The sequence below is a fragment of the Oculina patagonica genome, chromosome 12 (assembly GCF_052425735.1).
Source record: "Oculina patagonica isolate OP01 chromosome 12, crgOcupat, whole genome shotgun sequence".
In the NCBI taxonomy this organism is placed as follows: domain Eukaryota; kingdom Metazoa; phylum Cnidaria; class Anthozoa; order Scleractinia; family Oculinidae; genus Oculina; species Oculina patagonica.
Window position 1 is genome coordinate 1,643,413 of NC_135769.1, and position 19,746 is coordinate 1,663,158.

Below are 19,746 nucleotides of genomic sequence, written 5' to 3' on the forward strand. Positions count from 1 at the left end.
AACTAAGTGATAGTCCAACTGCACGTAATATTTAAGCCTCCAGTCACTCGATTGGATGCAAATTATTTATTGATTGCTGGAAATCCACGACAATCGAATTTAAATTTTTGGATCTGTTTACTCGGTCCTTGATGAAAAATTTCAATTGTAATGAAATCTGTTTATCGAAAAAATACCTTAAAAACAATGGCATAATGGCCACGTGATATGATGTCATTTGTGGTTGTGATGATGACGATGACATCAATGGGGATGACAGTGGTGATGATGATGATAATGATGACGATGATGATGATGACGTGAAGATGGACGACGACGATGATGACGACGATTACGTCAATGGTGACGACGATGATGATGATGATGACGATTACGAATATGATGATTGCAAACAAGTTGCAACGATTTTAAAAGCAACTGAGACATCGACTATATTACAATGCTTCACCAAAGATGACGACTGCCCAGCAGTGCCTTCAATAATTTGTTACCACGAACGTAAATAGATCTGTAGCTTCTAACACCATACCATTAATTGTGAAAAAGACTATAACTGTGAACGTATCCTGTAATGTGACGAAGATGGCAGTGATGATCGATAAGACTCTAACGAAGCTACCACACTTCTGAGAAAGGTAGTAGCTAAACAATATAACAATGAAAAATAATTCAGCTCTGTAGTTGATGTCGGTTGCAAGTCGCCGTCACGAGGCACAATGTGCGTTTGGCTTTGAGCCTTTACAGTGGTTTTCACTTGAGTGTCGAAAGTAATTCGCGTTTGTATTGGTTTTGCATTGCTACGCTCAGTGATTGGTTTAAAACTCTCGCGCCACTTTCTCAGCCAATCAGAAGAAAAACCAAAACTAATCGTGACGCTTGCGCACGTCTTCCCGCGCTTCGTGCCGGCTTCATGTATTTGCCTCGAGTCTTGATTGGTTTACTGGATTGTCTGTGTTCTTTGTGATTGGCTAGAGTGATCACTGGTTTTGGTTCTACGACACTTAATTGAAAACTGCTCTAAGTCAACATGCAAATTCTCATAACTGGTCTGTATACATTTCTTATTGACCTAGTTGAGAGAATTTGATACAATCTTTCCTTGTTCATCAGCCGGTGATTGCATACGCTGCAATTTCATTTTGATATTTTGAAAAAATAACAAGGTAGTGGTTGTCTACTCTTTGACTGAAAGGGTCGCAGCATCCTCAGTGTCGGTGGCTTGTTAACCATGACAAAGGTTATAATAATTAATTAATGCAACAGATAAATTTAAAGAAGCACTGCCAACTATTTAAGCATGATTTCCAGGAAAAACCGCAAAAAAAAAATCCTACATCACAGAAAATCCGACAACAGTACATGTACTCGACAAATTAAATGAAACCGTTAGAAAGAAATGGATTGCCAATAGCAGAAATGGCAAGGTCTGCTATGTGCTCTAGCGATCCCAAATATTCCGCCGTGTAATGTTATAAAACGTACACAATTCGTCGTCGTTTTAGTGAACAGTCGGGGCTTGTGGCGAATCACAGTAGTTTATTAATATAGTTTATTATTCAATCTTGGACATTCACACATGCGCTTTACTTTGGCAGTGCTCCCTTAAATCATCCTCTTATTTATTGAAAACGAATCTACTGAACCTTTGTTTCTTGCACTTAAACCCTCACTCATACCAGTCAAAACGTAGCAGTGTATCGTACTTTTGTGAAATTTTTCTGATTCAGAATATCGGGTTACTGACTGTATGTACTTCATTCTCTGAATGTTTTAACTTGTTTTTCTACTATTTATACAACCTTACATTCTGGTTTGGTACTTTTTCCTATCAAACGGATAATCCTTCAAACATTAATGCACCTATCAATGTTAAGCCCCAGGGGGGGGGGGGGGGTCGGGCTAACCACGGGGATTTGATCGTGAGGTCGGTCCCCAGGGTAGGGATTTTGATCGTACCTGATGGCCCCAGGTTAGGGATTTTGGTCGTATATGATCCCCTGCAACAAGGTTTGAAGGACATCTGACCACCTTTCATTGCTCCCGGGTGGGGATTTTGACCAATTATTTTGTCCCGGGGGTGGGGAATTTGACTTTTTTTTGTAGAAAATGTCAAAATCCCCACCCCTTGCCTGACCCCCCCCCCCCCCTCGGGCTTAACATTGATAGGTGCATAACCCTAAAACCTGCTCTGTTTATGCGGTAGTCTAAGACACCTAACAGTCCGAGAGCGTGTCGTGCTGTGTCGGGCTTTAAGTTTAACATTTTGATAAGACAATTGGAACAATAACCCCGTCAAATCAAAGCTTGTCGATAAAAAGCCCATATTGTCTTTTGTGGACCAAAATGTGAGGCTTGTCTCGTTCACAGCACGACAGGGAGCTTGCTCAAAACTCTTTCAATTCCAAGAGTGATCAACACCTGTTTTCTCCTTAAGTTTGCAATATATTGTCCAGCATTCGGGTTGTGAGAATAAAGAAAATTATCGGCTAGGAGAATTCTTGAAACACTAACTTCTCACAACTGACATGAAAAGAAGTGTATGGCGACCACTTAGGGGAATCTATATATCAATCTTGGAACTGGAAGGATTCTCTGTCGTTTAACGGTTTGTAAACTTACACTGTCCTATTCAACCGCCTTGATTTGTACATTTTTTACTGCTTTGAATTCCACTCAAACAGGTTCTGAAAGCAAACCTTTTTCTATTTAACAAATGTATCGATTGTGAACTAGCCTGCGAGAAAGCTCTATTAGGGATGGCGAAACCTATTAGGGATGTTCTTTTCCTACAGCCGCTGCCCCTAAGAGACCTTGCTCGCAGGCCATTTGTGAACAACTTTATTTAAAAGATTGTATTTTGAAAACTGAACCAATCTGTCCAGACTGAACGTTGATAATTTAATAGTACCTCCTTTATCCACTCGTTTTGTAAACTTTTACTGTTACTGCACCGTTTATGAACCCTGTTTCTTCATACAAAGTCCTTTGAAATCGCGAGTGAGCTCTTAGGCCTTATATAGGATCGCTGGTACGATGTAGCAAGCCGATGTTTACGTCTTGAGCAAAATTATCTTGGATTAAAACGAAAGCTCAAAATAATGGTTAACTAAAGTCAATAAACGCAAAAGACGAAATTATAAACTTAAAAGAACAAGGATGCTCAAGCTAGGGAAGATCAGGGCGCTAAAAAAGGGCTTCCTTTAGCGCCCTGGGAAGATTAAGACAATTCGGAATGACGAATTTTCAACGCGAAAGCAAGCGCCTTGTCTTCAGATGACAGACGATAGAGTTCACTCTCGACCTTTATCAACGTACTAGTCTCTGAAAGTAGCCTGTATCTTCTCAATCTACTTTAATACTGTAAACAATCGACTCGAATGAAATGGAATTTGTAACTATTTAATAAAGGATTCATAACTTCCAGCAACCACCTCGTGGAAGTTTATTGTGCGCTGATTTGTGGAAAGCATTGCCACAGCGAGCAACATGATGTAAGTCACATGTCTGTTCCGTTTATTCGTTACGAATGAACGGTCACAAGGTTTAGTACTACTGCATTTGAAGCCAGCATTTGGCTACAACGATGTTGTGGCCCGTGGTATAAATGGTCTATACCGGTGGGAGGCTTCGCCCGAAAATGGTGCTGGGGTGAAAATGATATGAGTCGATCCAAGTGATGTATGAAAGAGATGTATCACATAGCTTCCATTTTCTATGGGAGGTTCGTAAAACGGTCAGTCACCTTTTCTGTGAGAAATGGCAGATAAATGGTGATGGTTGGGCCTCGGAGCAACCTTTCCGTACTAAACTTTGTTGACTCCTTTCCGGCTCGCCTCCCCCACCCCCATCCCCACTATTCCAGCTCTCAGATGTTACCTTTGAAATTAAAGCCATGGACACCCCCCCCCCCCCCCTTTTCAGGTAGCCTCCACGTATGGTCGATATTCAGCACTCTTGCTCTCTGAAGAGAAAGGGACTACGGTGTTACAAACTGTCACTTACAGAACTGACAATTAATGACATTTTAATTACTTTTTCCCAAAACGTGCTGGGTGAGAAAGTACGGGGACTGGGATATATTTTGTAAATTTGATGCTGATTCAATGGAAACAAAATTGTTTAAGGATTTGTTTTGGAAAAGAATTTAACAGAAAACTCCTTGCCTGTTTCCGCTGTCGAGGGTTTTTTTGTCAAGTTTAGGAAAAGTCAAAATTTGCGTTTCAAGATAATTCCTTGAAAAACAAAAAAGGAAAACAAGGACAACGAAAATCGATCAATCATATTTTCATTCCCTCAAATGTGTTTTTGACCAATTTGTAACAAGAGCTCAAATATTTTCTTTCAATTCGCGAGTTTTTAAAATTTTATGTTTTGGCGAAAACGTTAATTACCGCAAATACATTCTTTTAAATTTAGCTCTAATAATGAGATTCGGTCTTCATTCATCTTCATATTTTGAACACATGCCAGCCTATAAAGTGCTTTCCACATTCAATTAAAGCTTGGCCCAAAGACAAACAAATGGGTGTCTTATTTCAGGCATAAATTATGTGGGAGAAGACGAAGCGTCGACGAAGAGTGCCAAAAAAGCGGCCAGAACAAATGGGTGTATAGGAAAATGGGGAGAAGAGAGAGGCACGATAGAGTGCCCACAAGCGGCCCAGACAAACAAATGGGGTATTTCAGGCATAAATTATGTGGGCAGAGGACTTTCGAAGCGACAATAGTTTTGTCTACGATCAGAGTTTGGTTAACCATCTCCCAGTCCTCGAGTTCGGTAAGTTGTTCTTACTTGTTGGTGTATTTATTTTCGTTTTCAACCAACAAAGTTAGTTAGCTGCTGTGAAGAATAGCTAGATATGCAGACCGGACAGTTTGACAAAGTTCGTCATTAGTGTCTAATGTGATGCAAAAATGAAAGGAGAAACACAAACTTCGGAAAGTGAGGCATTACTCATCGACAGCTTGTTTGGGACTTGGGGGCATATATAGACTCGGTTACAGTATTTCACAGTATACTGGTTATGTTTCAAATAGCGAGAGTGATCTTATTTTGGCTTAATTTTATTCTTGCAGCGGCATGAATTTATGCTTTATATCATAAAGGTTCTGTGAATTTTTTTTCTAATTTGACGCAGGTGGTCAAAAGGGTTTGCATTTCACTGCAAGCTGCGGTGTTTAATCGATGCTAAAAGCGGTGCCTTATGAAGAACGGGGGTCTGCGCACTATACTGCAAGTCAGTATTTTGCAGTTTTGCTAAGTCCTAGACAGCTAGTTTTCATTTTTGAATACAATTTTTTCTCATGCCAAAATTGGTTGGTGAAAGTTAGGTGAGATTCACTATTCGAGTACACAGTTAATTTTGCAGTACGGACAGAGTTGATTAGAATAGGTGACTTAAACAAAAATTAATTGCTGGATAAATTTAGCGGCTACTCAGTAGGAGAGGTTTGGCAATAGTTCTTATATTGTTAAATACCGACAGACCAGACGTTAAAAAGAATGGAGTAATGTACATATTGTGACTACCGCTTGGTAATTATCCGTAAAATAAGTTGGGCTTGCTGGATGCCCCACAACTGAATCATCGAACAAGATACTGAGTTGTTCATTAGTTGTTTGGTGGTTTTTGTGAAGAGCTCCTTCAAGATATTAGGCAGGAAAGTGTTGTTTTAGGGAACTTCCTCAAGATATTACGGATTGAGACGTAAAGGTAAACATTTGTGGGGATCCTCCAGCCCACTAAACCGTTGATTGACATATAGTTAGGCACTAGATCTCCCTTGCCAATGACGAGTTGAAAACTGACTAAAATTTAACAGTATATTTGAGTTGTGAAACAATCGCTTTTCAGTTTGAAAGGACTTTGACTTGACAGTTACAACTGTATTTGACGTGTTCAAAAGTTATTTCAGTTTCCCTTATGGGTTCTCGTTCCTGTTTTATAATTATCGTAATCACAAGTAAAGTGAAGTTTCTGAAGTGCCGGAGCAGCACCCTGTGAAAATTTTTATGCGGCAGTGCATTTATCGAGAGCATCACGAAATTTACTCTTTCTAGCTCTGACCAAGCGCGGGAAAGGTTAACGAAAATAATACCATTGCCTGCAACTACAAAGTTGTTTTCGTAAGTATAAACCTTTGCGTTTCTTTTACAAATTTCCAAGAAACTATGTTGATAAAAAAAACACCTGCTTGCATCTTCCTTGCATTTAACCACACGTATCTGTTTTCGTTTGAAAACGCAACTTTTTCTTTCTGGATTGACCTTTCGTCCACACGTATCCGTTAAAAACGGTGAACGAAAACGCAACTTTTCGAAAACGATCTCCAGAGTGGACGGTGGAAACGGAACTTTTCGAAACGATGACGACACAGTATCTGATCTTGCGCCGATCAGAATGTTTCACTGACACCTTGTCATTAATTAAGGACTTTTCAGACATGTTAAATCTTCAAGCTTGTTATTTCAGAATACGACTTCATCAGTACATCTCTTTTACTACCGGTCTCGAAAAATCCACGGGTTAAATGACTCAACAGAAGCCCACAAGCAAGACTTCGAATGTCCTAAATTAGACCTGCAGTATGTGAAATTGCTTGGTGATACATCTTTGTCGATCAAACATTGATTTTAAAGGAAGAGAGGGAGAATTTTAGACAGATCGATTCAAGGCAAATCTGTATCAAAAATGTCTGTTTTCAAACAGAAACGAATACTTGTGGATGAGCGAAAACGATTCAAAAACGCTACATATTCTATAAAACGGGGATGCGTGTGGAATGCGAATGCGTGTGTGTGGGGCTTTTAAGCAAGATGTTTTGATCAGCGCGGAACGCCCCCCCCCCCCTAACCTAACTTTAACACTGACTCTCTTGGGCAAAATGTTAGGTTTGGGGAGGGGGGTGGGCAGTCGAACGACTATTGATTCCGATGTTTTTCCATATCTTCGGCGTCTTTTTCATCTTTACTTTAAAATGACTTGCAATTGACTATTTTCATACCTCCTATGGGTTTTCTGTTAAAACTCGAGATCCATTCAGGCTGATTAATTTTCAGGAGCAGATCCCGTGTTTGTTGAGTCCGGAGAGGCACCAAGACAACAGGCATAAAAACCAACATGCTTTTTAAAATACGATCTATTCCTACAGCTAACATGATACAGCTTACAACTCTGACGCCTCACTACCGCCAGACAGCGGTCACTCAACACTTCATGTTCCAACGGTGTTCTGTTTGTTGCGTAGTTGATACTAATGCCCAGCTACCGCTTTTGTAAAATAACTGTTTCTGCTTTAGTGTCTTGTTGAGTTATGAATGTACCTGAAGACAGCAACTTTTTGGTATGTTAATTTCGATGAAAAAAGAGTCTTTTATAGCTTTTTTGATTTTCTGATTTTTTTAGGAATAAAGATTGTTACTCAATAAACTGAGAGAAAGTCAAGTACCAAAACACAAACAAACAAACACAAAAGTCAACATTTCACTGCCGTGCGTGACCCAGCATTAGCTTTGGTCAATATATAAAAACTTGTCCGTTATGTGATATTTCCATGATATGTTGAAATATCTTAAATTAAGGTGCCATATGCCCTGAGAGAGCAAAGCGATCAAAACAGTATTCTTTTTTAAAGTTTTTGCTTTTAATCCCCGAATAAGTCGTTAAACTACATTTCTTTTCCACTAGAGTGGTGTCCTTAAGTCAAGAAAAACACGGCAAAATATTTCAACACAAAATTTCAATAGTACTTAACTTTGATCTCAAAAAAAGCCAAAGAAATTACGCCATTATGAATGCAGTTTTGAGTTATAAGTGGCAATTGAAAACATAAAATCAGTGTGGAGAGGAGAAAGAGAAATAAGACCTACAAAATTGGGGACCATAAAAATGTGAAACTACTGTTTTAATCAATCATACAAGGATATTTCTTTATAATATCTCCACCAGGCAATGACAAACTGACTTCAATGGCAAGAAAGGAAATGGACTCTATTTCGCTGGAAACCAGACATTCGCCTGCAATGCGATTTTATATCACGTTCATCCTAATTACCTTAATCAAAAGTGTAACACCTAATGCAACAACAAGTAAAGCACCAACAATGACAGTAGCAATGTCTTCTCCAAGTGTGAATGTGACACCTGATGCTACTACAAGTGAAGCACCAACAATGACAGTAGCGATGCCTTCTCCAAGTGTAAATGCGACACCTAATGCTACGACAAGTGAAGCACCAACATTGACAGTAGCGATGCCTTCTCCAAGTGTAAATGCGACACCTAATGCTACTACAAGTGAAGCACCAACAATGACAGTAGCAATGCCTTTTCCAAGTGTAAATGCGACACCTTATGCTACGACAAGTGAAGCACCAACAATGACAGTAGCAATGCCTTTTCCAAGTGTAAATGCGACACCTAATGCTACTACAAGTGAAGCACCAACAATGACAGTAGCGATGCCTTCTCCAAGTGTGAATAAGACACCTGATGCTACTACAAGTGAAGCACCAACAATGACAGTAGCAATGCCTTCTCCAAGTGTGAATAAGACACCTAATGCTACGACAAGTGAAGCACCAACAATGACAGTAGCGATGCCTTCTCCAAGTGTGAATGGGACACCTAATGCTACGACAAGTGAAGCACCAACAATGACAGTAGCGATAACTTCTCCAAGTGTAAATGCAACACCTAATGCTACGACAAGTGAAGCACCAACAATGAGAGTAGCAATGCCTTCTCCAAGTGTGAATAAGACACCTAATGCTACTACAAGTGAAGCACCAACAATGACAGTAGCGATGCCTTCTCCAAGTGTAAATGCAACACCTAATGCTACGACAAGTGAAGCACCAACAATGACAGTAGCAATGCCTTCTCCAGGTGTGAATAAGACACCTAATGCTACTACAAGTGAAGCACCAACTATGACAGTAGCGATGCCTTCTCCAAGTGTAAATGCAACACCTAATGCTACGACAAGTGAAGCACCAACAATGACAGTAGCAATGCCTTCTCCAAGTGTGAATAAGACACCTAATGCTACTACAAGTGAAGCACCAAAAATGACAGTAGCAATGCCATCTCCAAGTGTGAATAAGACACCTAATGCTACGACAAGTAAAGCAGCAACAATGACAGTAGCGATGCCTTCTCCAAGTGTGAATGGGACACCTAATGCTACGACAAGTGAAGCACCAACAATGACAGTAGCGATGCCTTCTCCAAGTGTGAATAAGACACCTAATGCTACTACAAGTGAAGCACCAACAATGACAGTAGCAATGCCTTCTCCAAGTGTGAATAAGACACCTGATGCTACGAGAAGTAAAGCAGCAACAATGACAGTAGCGATGCCTTCTCCAAGTGTAAATGTGACACCTAATGCTACGACAAGTAAAGCAGCAACAATGACAGTAGCGATGCCTTCTCCAAGTGTGAATAAGACACCTAATGCTACTACAAGTGAAGCATCAACAATGACAGTAGCGATGCCTTCTCCAAGTGTGAATAAGACACCTAATGCTACTACAAGTGAAGCACCAACAATGACAGTAGCAATGCCTTTTCCAAGTGTAAATGCGACACCTAATGCTACTACAAGTGAAGCACCAACAATGACAGTAGCGATGCCTTCTCCAAGTGTGAATAAGACACCTGATGCTACTACAAGTGAAGCACCAACAATGACAGTAGCAATGCCTTCTCCAAGTGTGAATAAGACACCTAATGCTACGACAAGTGAAGCACCAACAATGACAGTAGCGATGCCTTTTCCAAGTGTGAATAAGACACCTAATGCTACGACAAGTAAAGCAGCAACAATGACAGTAGCGATGCCTTCTCCAAGTGTGAATGGGACACCTAATGCTACGACAAGTGAAGCACCAACAATGACAGTAGCGATAACTTCTCCAAGTGTAAATGCAACACCTAATGCTACGACAAGTGAAGCACCAACAATGACAGTAGCAATGCCTTCTCCAAGTGTGAATAAGACACCTAATGCTACTACAAGTGAAGCACCAACAATGACAGTAGCGATGCCTTCTCCAAGTGTAAATGCAACACCTAATGCTACGACAAGTGAAGCACCAACAATGACAGTAGCAATGCCTTCTCCAAGTGTGAATAAGACACCTAATGCTACTACAAGTGAAGCACCAAAAACGACAGTAGCAATGCCTTCTCCAAGTGTGAATAAGACACCTAATGCTACGACAAGTAAAGCAGCAACAATGACAGTAGCGATGCCTTCTCCAAGTGTGAATGGGACACCTAATGCTACGACAAGTGAAGCACCAACAATGACAGTAGCGATGCCTTCTCCAAGTGTGAATAAGACACCTAATGCTACTACAAGTGAAGCACCAACAATGACAGTAGCAATGCCTTCTCCAAGTGTGAATAAGACACCTGATGCTACGAGAAGTAAAGCAGCAACAATGACAGTAGCGATGCCTTCTCCAAGTGTAAATGTGACACCTAATGCTACGACAAGTAAAGCAGCAACAATGACAGTAGCGATGCCTTCTCTAAGTGTGAATAAGACACCTAATGCTACTACAAGTGAAGCATCAACAATGACAGTAGCGATGCCTTCTCCAAGTGTGAATAAGACACCTAATGCTACTACAAGTGAAGCACCAACAATGACAGTAGCAATGCCTTCTCCAAGTGTGAATGGGACACCTAATGCTACGACAAGTGAAGCACCAACAATGACAGTAGCGATGCCTTCTCCAAGTGTGAATAAGACACCTAATGCCACGACAAGTAAAGCACCAACAATGACAGTAGCAATGCCTTCTCCAAGTGTGAATAAGACACCTGATGCTACGAGAAGTAAAGCAGCAACAATGACAGTAGCAATGTCTTCTCCAAGTGTGAATAAGACACCTTATGCTACTACAAGTGAAACACCAACAATGACAGTAGCGATGCCTTCTCCAAGTGTGAATGTGACACCTGATGCTACGAGAAGTAAAGCATCAACAATGACAGTAGCAATGTCTTCTCCAAGTGTGAATAAGACACCTAATGCTACTACAAGTGAAGCACGGGTTTTGCAACAATGACAGTAGCGATGCCTTCTCCAAGTGTGAATGGGACACCTGATGCTACGACAAGTAAAGTACCAACAATGACAGTAGCGATCCCTTCTCCAAGTGTAAATGTGACACCTAATGCTACGACAAGTAAAGCAGCAACAATGACAGTAGCGATGCCTTTTCCAAGCTTGTATGGGACACCTTATGCAACAACAAGTGAAGCACCAACAATGATAGTCGGGATGCTTTCTCCAAGTGTAAACATGACACCTAATGCTACGAAAAGTAAAGCAGGAACAATGACAGTAGCGATGCCTTTTCCAAGTGTGTATGGGACACCTAATGCTACTACAAGTGAGGCACCAACATTGACAGTAGCGATGCCTTTTCCAAGTGTAAATGGTACACCTAATGCTACAAGTGAAAGACCAATAGTGACATTAGCGATACCTTCTCCAAGTGTAAATGTGACACCTAGTGCTTTAACACGTGAGGCACCAACAGTGACATTAGCGATACCTTATCCAAGTCTGACACGAAATGGTACAACAGGTGAGGCAACCACTGCGGCAGTAACGACACCCTCTGCAAGTGTGTTGCCTAATACGGCAACAAGTAAACCACAAGAAATAACAGCAACGATATCTACTGCAAGTGTTTCAATTTACGCTACCACACGTCATGCGCCAACAGTGGCATTAACACCAACATCGTTGGGAAGTCCGACAACTGATGCTTTAACAATACATGTACTTGCAACGTTAGTAACACCAGCAAAATCGTGCTATGTTACTGTAAAGTGTGACGCTACAGCAAGTAATTCATCAACCATGACAGTAACACAAACGACATCATCCTCTGTAAGTGAAACACTAAAGGGTTCACAAAGTGATGCAGCACCAAGGAATGTAGCAACAACAACTTCATGTTATGCAACTGTGACATGCAATGGTACAACAAGTGATATACCAACAATGACAGTATCATCAACAACATCGCTTGTTGACGTGACACCAATAACGGCAGTAACGCCAAGCACACCACTTTCTGCGGTAATTGTCATTACAACAGGTGATTCACTGACGCCACTAGTAACACCAGCAACATCATCTACTGTTACTGTAACAAGTGATACACCAGCAACAACAGTAACAACACCGTCTGAAAGTGTGATACCTAATGCTAGAACAAGTGAAGCATCACCGACAACAGTTTCGTCATCTTCTGTGAATAAGACTCATAATGCCATGACAAGTGATGCACCACTAACAAAAGTAACATCGTCTGCAAGTGTGACACCAAATGCGACGACAAGTGAAGCAACACCAATGACAGCAACGACATCTCCTGTAAGCATGACACTTAGTGCTACATCAAGCGATGCATCAACGAAGACAGTAACGGCGCCTTCTGCAAGTGTGACTGCTAACAATATAACAATACGCGACACGCCCACTATAAGCGTATCAGCAACCAAATCATCTTCTGTAACCGCGACAGCTGATGCTACAACAAGTGACGCAACAGCAACGGCAGGAACCACATCTTATGCAAGTTTAAATGTGACATCTAATGCTACAACAAGTGAAGGACCACAATGACAGTAACGACATCTTCTGTTATTATCTTCTCATAACCCAACTCTAGCTCTTCTCAGTTAAATGTGACATCTAATCTACAAAACCAACAATGACAGTAGCGACATCTTCTGCAAGTGTGACACCATATGCTACAACAAGTGCTGTCCCTAAAAACAGTATTAACACCAACGATAACATCTTTAGCAAGTGTGACAACGGATGATACAATAAGTGGTATACTAGCAACGTTAGTGACTCCAACAGCATCGACTGTAATTGTTGGAACTGCAGGAAACAACACGTGATGGACCATCATCATCCTCTATATTTGTCGCAACTGATGGTACAGAAAGAGATTCTCAAACGGCTGAAACATCACCGACAACATCTATAGTTAGTGTCGAGACAACTCAGGCTGCAGAAGGCGATGCATCTACAATGACATTAACATCATCATCAACAGCCTCTGTTGGTGTGCTATCTATTGCTACATCCAGTGTTCAACCAACACCAGTAGTATCACCAACAATAACATCTTTTGTAAGTGACGCATCTGATGCTACAAAAAGTGATGAGCCAACGGCGTCAATGACAGTAACAACATCATCTTCTGTAAGTGGGACATCTGAGGCTAGAACAAATGTTGCACCAAAAACGACACTAATATCAACAACGCCATCTTCTGGTAGTGAGGGAAGGGAGGCTACAACAACAGATGCACCAGTCACGACAGTAATACCAAGAACTTCGTTTTCTGTAAGGGATATACCAAGTGATGGAGTAATAAAGTCATCTCTTACAAGTGTGATATCTGGTGCTACAAAAACGGGTTCACCAACAACAGCAGAAATGCAACCAACATCACATACCGTGAGTGAAACAACAGAGGCAACAACAAGTAATGGGTCATCTACGAAAATAACAGCAACAGCAGCAACATCATCATCTCTGGGTGTGATATTTGTTGCTACTACAAGTGTCGTGCCAGAGACCACAGTAAGATCAGCATCATCTTCTCAAAGTGCGATTTCTGGTGCTGCAACAAGAGACGTAGCAACAACGCTGGGAACAACCAAAGTGTCGTCTTTATCTACTCTTTACCCGACTTCGGAAGCCTTAACAAGTACGATTCCAGCAGCAGCATCACCAACATCGTCTTCCTTTATGGTATTTACAACGCCCCTGATAGTTTCTCCCAGGGAAACTTGGGCTATCGGATCAACGTCGATGGTACCGTCATTATCATCTTGTTCTAAAGGTTATACTGGAGTCAATTGTTCCGGTAAGATACTTAACACCTTATTACAATCGGTTCTCTGACTCAGTTTTATTAGCCCTCATCTTACGTTTGCTGTCAATTCAATTTTCGGCCAGTGTGGTGTAATTTCCAGGCCTGTAAGAACAGATTAAAATGAGAAAACGGTTTTGCATAGGCTAAAGTAAATTCACATTGTCTACAGCACATTCCAGCTGAAAGATCTGTGTCACACAGAGTGTCCTTTGTTCTGGAATTTACTGGTCTGGAGATATGATATAATCTTTACGGGAGCAGGGATGGCGTAGTGGTGAAAGCGCTATATGTTGCAACATTCCGGCCCGGTGCCATACGTGGGTTGAGTTTGTTGTTGGTAATCGTCCTTGCTCCTATGGTTTTTCTCCTGGTTCTCCAGTTTTTCTTCCTCCACAAAAACCAGCATTTTCAAGTTCCAATTCGACTTGAAGGACCCGCGTGAAAACAAGCTAGAGCTGATGTGGCTTCCTTTCTAAATATAATAATTTTCAATTGACTTTTGCATACATAGAAACTGACCGATGTCATCCAAACCCATGCCGGCATGGTGGAACATGCAAACAACGAGGAAACTCCTACATTTGTGAATGTGCAGTGGAATATCAAGGAGAATTCTGTGAAAATGGTAAGGATTGTGGCATACTCCCATCTTCTTTTGGGTTTATGAATTGTCAATTTGTTTGTCCAATCAGTATACCGGTATTTTTTCGTTTTCGGGGACACACAAAAAAAAAACATCTAAACCCCAAAAATGTAAACGTTGATTGTAGTGGTGATGCATATAGCTTCATATCTCTTCAAGATACCTAGTTTACAGGCATGTCACTGAAACAGAAGAAGAAAATATTTTAAATGCACACAACATTGTTAAAAATCCCAACTAGCAGGAGGCAGACCAGTTGGCTATATACAAAGGATTTGAACTCGAATGACCGAAAATTTGAACTCGAATGACCGAGAACAAATCCAGCTAGGCCAGGGGGGAGGGTTTTAACCCGGAATCTCCGGATTACAACACCAGCGCCCTAAACCACTCGGGCATGCTGCCTCCTTAAAACGAACGATGCGATAACCATTGATCACAATAAAACACCACCTTAAGTCTGATTTTTTTCTCTTTTTAGTTAAACCTGCTCCAAAAAAGTATGAAACAACAGTGAGTGTGCAAGCGAACTACGAACCGTCTTACAGTGACCTCGATTCATCCGAATCTCGCGCCTTTATTGAGAACTTCACTAACAAAGTTGAGCCTTTCTTGAGTGCGCGACTGTCTGAGTTCCGAGGAATTGAGGTGACAAGGCTATCAGATGGAAGTGTGGTGGTAGATTTTATCATTTTACTAGAGCAAAACTCGAATGCGACAACGAATGCCATAGTAAACGCTTTGATAGATGGAAATAGCACAGGAGAGCTTGGAGTCGTGTTAAAAGGGAACATCAGCGTACAAGAAATTACAGAGTCGTTTACTACCGACAGACCACGTACGGGTGCTCGAGAAAAAGGTAACAATTCAATTTTAATAATTTCATACTATGGCTTTAAGATATAATAGTTTTTAATTCTTAGGTAGTTTTCGTTTTATTTTATATAGTCTTATTAAGTATTTTTAATCTTAGTTAGGACCTTTCTGAAAACCACTGTATAGTGAATGAAGGCTTCCTAATAAAAGATTATTAAACTATACCTTGTAGTTTAAAAATATCAGTCGTAATTTGTCCGGAAATTTGCAATGGAACAACATTTGACGATTAAAAGAATTAAATGGAACGAATATAGACACTGAATTTCGCTCGTCAGTTTCAATCCCTTTTTTCATTTGTTGTTTTTTATTCTTTGCCGTTAGCAATAAGATATCTCGTGGAGTATTTTCTCTCGTTCGAAATATTTCTTGATTGGGAAAGAAATTAACGTTTTGGTAATCCACATTCAGGCCTCACAATGGGACAGACGAAGCTATATGGTCTAAGAACTGTAAGAACCAAATAGATTAAGAAGCAAAGAGAGCATATTCTTGCAATACATTGCTCAGCTTCTCAGAGAGAGTTCCTCAGAGTTTCTCAGAGAGAATTTCTTAGATTTGTATAATTCTCCATTTAGCATTCCTGTGCCCTTCGTGTCTCAGAACCTCCGGGCAAGTGATTTTACGATTTAACACATCATCTGTGCCTCAAGCAGAACAATCACTCAGTGGTAAGCTGGTGTAATACATCGTGAGTGGTTAACAGGGTATCGCGGGAGTCACATCCTTGTTCTTATGCAGTTTGATATGGTGATTTACCGTACCAAAATTCGCAAGTGCCCAATCAGAAGCGCGATCTTTACTACTGTCCTGATATCCTACAATATCAAGTCACTGACCTGATATGCCACGATATCTGGGTCACTTTGAAATAAAATAGTGTTACCGTACGATGAATTGAAAAAAGGTTTTACCAATAAAACATAACCTCGTAATTTAAAGTTAGTCGGTGTTTACCAGTCGTAAAAGGAGAAAAACTTTCCCGCGAAAACTAAACTTGACTGCGCTTGCCAATTGCACGATGTTTACCGACGAGTACTGAAACATTCAGACTGAAACAATTGAGTCGGAGTTTTTCTAACATTTGATTTTGAAAATTTAGATAATGAAACTCCAAACAAACGAATTAAAAAATGTCAGAAGAGTTACTTGATAAAGTGTTGAAGACCAAAATGGCACAAATACAAGCAAGTCAAAACAATTTGCACCACGAACGTGGCAAGCATGGCTTCAACAGAGCGATTAACATTACCAGATTCCTGGCTGAATTTGGGTATCGCCATGGGTACGAACCATGGCTCGACCAAACAGGTACGATTAGGTATAAGTAGTTGGCGCTGTGAGAGTACTTAGATGATACGTACTCTTTATTGAACAGACCCTGATGGCCTCGAGAAGTGGATCATTGTGACGATTGTAAATGGGGCAGTTGTACTCGTTCTTATTCTGATTTTTGTCATTTTAGCGGTAAGTATTTCCGTCCATTGTGATTTTAAGTAGTAGATAAAATATGAGCGGGAGATCTGTATGGGCGTTTACAATGGCGAGCCGATAGGCGAGCCATTGTAAACGGCTATACAGATCGGACGCGAATATTTTATTCTACTTGTGAAATGAAAACAATAAATTGAATGGAAAGTTTTGTTATGCGAATCAGTCGAGATCTGTATCAAAAGTTAATGAATGCTAATTAGCTGAGCAGGAGTCTGTATCAAAAGTTAATTATATTGTTTGATTTGTATTGGGGTTTACAGTTGTGTACATGTGATCTGAATACTGTGCTGGGATTGGTTTGCACCCTCGTGAATAGTTAATGAATTTTACAATATTGTACATTGGAACCTGCTGTAAGTACACACCCTTGGGACCAGAACATGTGCCTACTTAAGAGAGGTGTCCGCTTACTGAAGATGTCCTTTAGCGAGGGTGTAGCGGTATACCACGGTGCGCCCATGCCTAATGTTTAGGGCAGATCAAGCGCTCCGGGTTAGTTTTAGAGGGCTGGTAAGGATTATTGTGTTGTGTTCTTAGGCAAAACGCTTTACTCTTACAGTGTCTCTCTCACCCCAGGGGTGAAAATGTGTACGGTGAGCTCTTTGCTAAGGGCAATAGGACAGAATGCTGGGGGTAGCCACCTGCAATGGTTTAGCATCCCATCCAGGTGGAGTAATAATATTCATAGTCGCTTCATCCTACAGAAGTTACGAAGAGTCAGCTAAACGCCAGTTAGCACTTGAACAGACTTTACCTTTGCCATTGAATTGCGTTGTTTTCATATCACTTTCACAAACCTATAGTTTAAATACCGACGTGTTGTCAGAGCGAGGAATCGCGACAAGATAAAGATGGACGGAAGTTGGGAATACATCCTCGAAAATCAAGGCAGTATGCGAGCTACCACTTGCGAGGTAAGCAGTAAAAAACTCCAGCGCTAGAAGTCTTGATTCGACGTATATACCCTATGCCCGGCCCGTATAAACTTTATAGGCATGCGCCACACCTTTGGGTATGGTCTTATAACAGAAATAGGCCAACAGTCACGGGCGGCCACTATCGATCCGGGCATTTTTATTTGATGTTCTTGAAACTAGCATATTTGCCCTCGAAGCTTCGCTTCTCGGGCTAATATTTGTTTTAAGAACATCAAATTTCCGCGGGGCAACTATCAGCCGATAGTTCCTCGACAGAAACACTGTATTGTTAAAATAGAACATAATCGCGCACGCGTTGCTCTTTAAAAGACAATAATTCTTGATTTCTGGTTTAGAAGTGCATAAAATCGTAAGTTTTGGACTGCAATAATTTAAGAGTTTCTACTACAATAAGACTATTCGCCCTCGTTTTCTACGAGCGATAGTCAACTCGGCTGCGCCTCGTTGTCTATTCGCTCACAGAAAACTCGGGCTCATATAATAAATGCTAATTATTATATAGCCGCAATTGTTCTCAACAGAGCGCGCTGTCATTGGATACTTTGAGGTCACATGACATCTAGCAATAGACTGTTTCCGCCAAAGGTCTCTGAGCGTGCAATGCAACAATGCAAAATCTGTGACTTCAGAAGGTAACAGAAATTGTATTTATTCTTTGCAATTGGTTATGATCTGCAGATGTCGATGGCACGACTTAATCACTCTAACACGAACTACGATGTCAGCGAAACTGAGATGAATGGCATAGATATGAACAGAGTGTGACAAGATAAAAAATGGAGAGGATTGCTGGAGAACCAACAAACCCTGAAGGAAATACCAAACACAAACTACACAAACTAAAAACTTGATGAGAAAGACTTGATTTTCACCAAAAGTTGCTTATTGGCCCTTGTTTTTACACCGTCTTGCAAAGCCCTCCCCAATTCTCACAACGCATCCTTAATTCTTCATACTCGTTTAGAAAAGTATACTATTCTGCACTGCAACAATCATCGCATCGCATTTAAGATTGGGGATAAAATTCGGCGACCCGACAAGAGTCGCAGTGCAAACTAAGTACATAATGGGAGGGTGGGTGGGTAGGTGAAAAATTGTACCATCCATAATACCCTCAAATGATATAAACACCCATAACTGACTCCCAAAAATATTCAACAAAACAACCAGCTGGCTCTTAATAGCACTTAGTATGTTCCCTCCGCCGTCGCACTTGAACAATGTCAATTTATTCATGATTTGTACATAGTTAATAGAGGGAAGTGGTTAGGAATCCCGACAAAGTTCTTTGTTGTATGTTTTTGTTCGCTATTTTGGGGGTTGACCCTGCACAAAACCTGACAAAATACAATAGGTGGTTACGTGTGTTCATGTAACTAACCAATAAAAACATTGCGATTTCGTAAGTCATGCATAGTGTATGAGCGCAAAACAAAAGATGTGCAGGGTCGTGGACTTTCCAACATAAATCTTGGCCTCTTTGTTTGCTCCTTTGATGTTTGCCGGGCTTCCTAACCATTTCCCTATATTAACTATGATTTGTAGTACTTATATGCGATGTTGATAATTTATGCAGTGCGAATAGTGAAGTGAAGCTCGCAGTTGTAACAAATTCCTTTGTGTAAAGTCATTCCCTAGCATTGCATTGCGCATCCCTACTGCACATAATTTCACGCGTGATTAGCGCGCGCGCATTAAAAAATGGCGGCTTTTTCTTTACGACTGGATCTCGCCAGAGAGGTAAATCGTCATTTTCTCGAAAACGAGTACGGTGATCAATCAATATTTTCTGTTGTTTTGAATTGAGTAGTAACCTTCTTTCTGTAGAATAAATATGAAATAAAATGTATTCTCAGTGTAGAATAAGA

The 19,746-nt window shown here is 40.7% G+C and overlaps 2 protein-coding genes across 2 annotated transcripts; both read left to right on the forward strand.

Annotated features, from left to right (window-relative positions):
- The first annotated feature begins 194 nt into the window (after positions 1 to 194).
- Positions 195 to 1,849, forward strand: LOC144632361 (uncharacterized). The gene is made up of 2 exons (XM_078490990.1): positions 195 to 202; positions 260 to 1,849. Exons 1-2 carry the CDS (start codon positions 195 to 197, stop codon positions 504 to 506), a joined length of 255 nt encoding a protein of 84 aa, XP_078347116.1. The 3' UTR covers positions 507 to 1,849.
- A 9,230-nt stretch (positions 1,850 to 11,079) lies between these two features.
- On the forward strand, positions 11,080 to 19,412 carry LOC144632362 (uncharacterized). Its single transcript, XM_078490991.1, has 7 exons — positions 11,080 to 12,655; positions 12,914 to 13,918; positions 14,439 to 14,552; positions 15,052 to 15,429; positions 16,825 to 16,913; positions 17,744 to 17,854; positions 18,557 to 19,412. The coding sequence occupies exons 1-7, from the start codon at positions 11,080 to 11,082 to the stop codon at positions 18,641 to 18,643; spliced, it is 3,360 nt and encodes a 1,119-aa protein (XP_078347117.1). The 3' UTR covers positions 18,644 to 19,412.
- Positions 19,413 to 19,746: the final 334 nt, after the last annotated feature.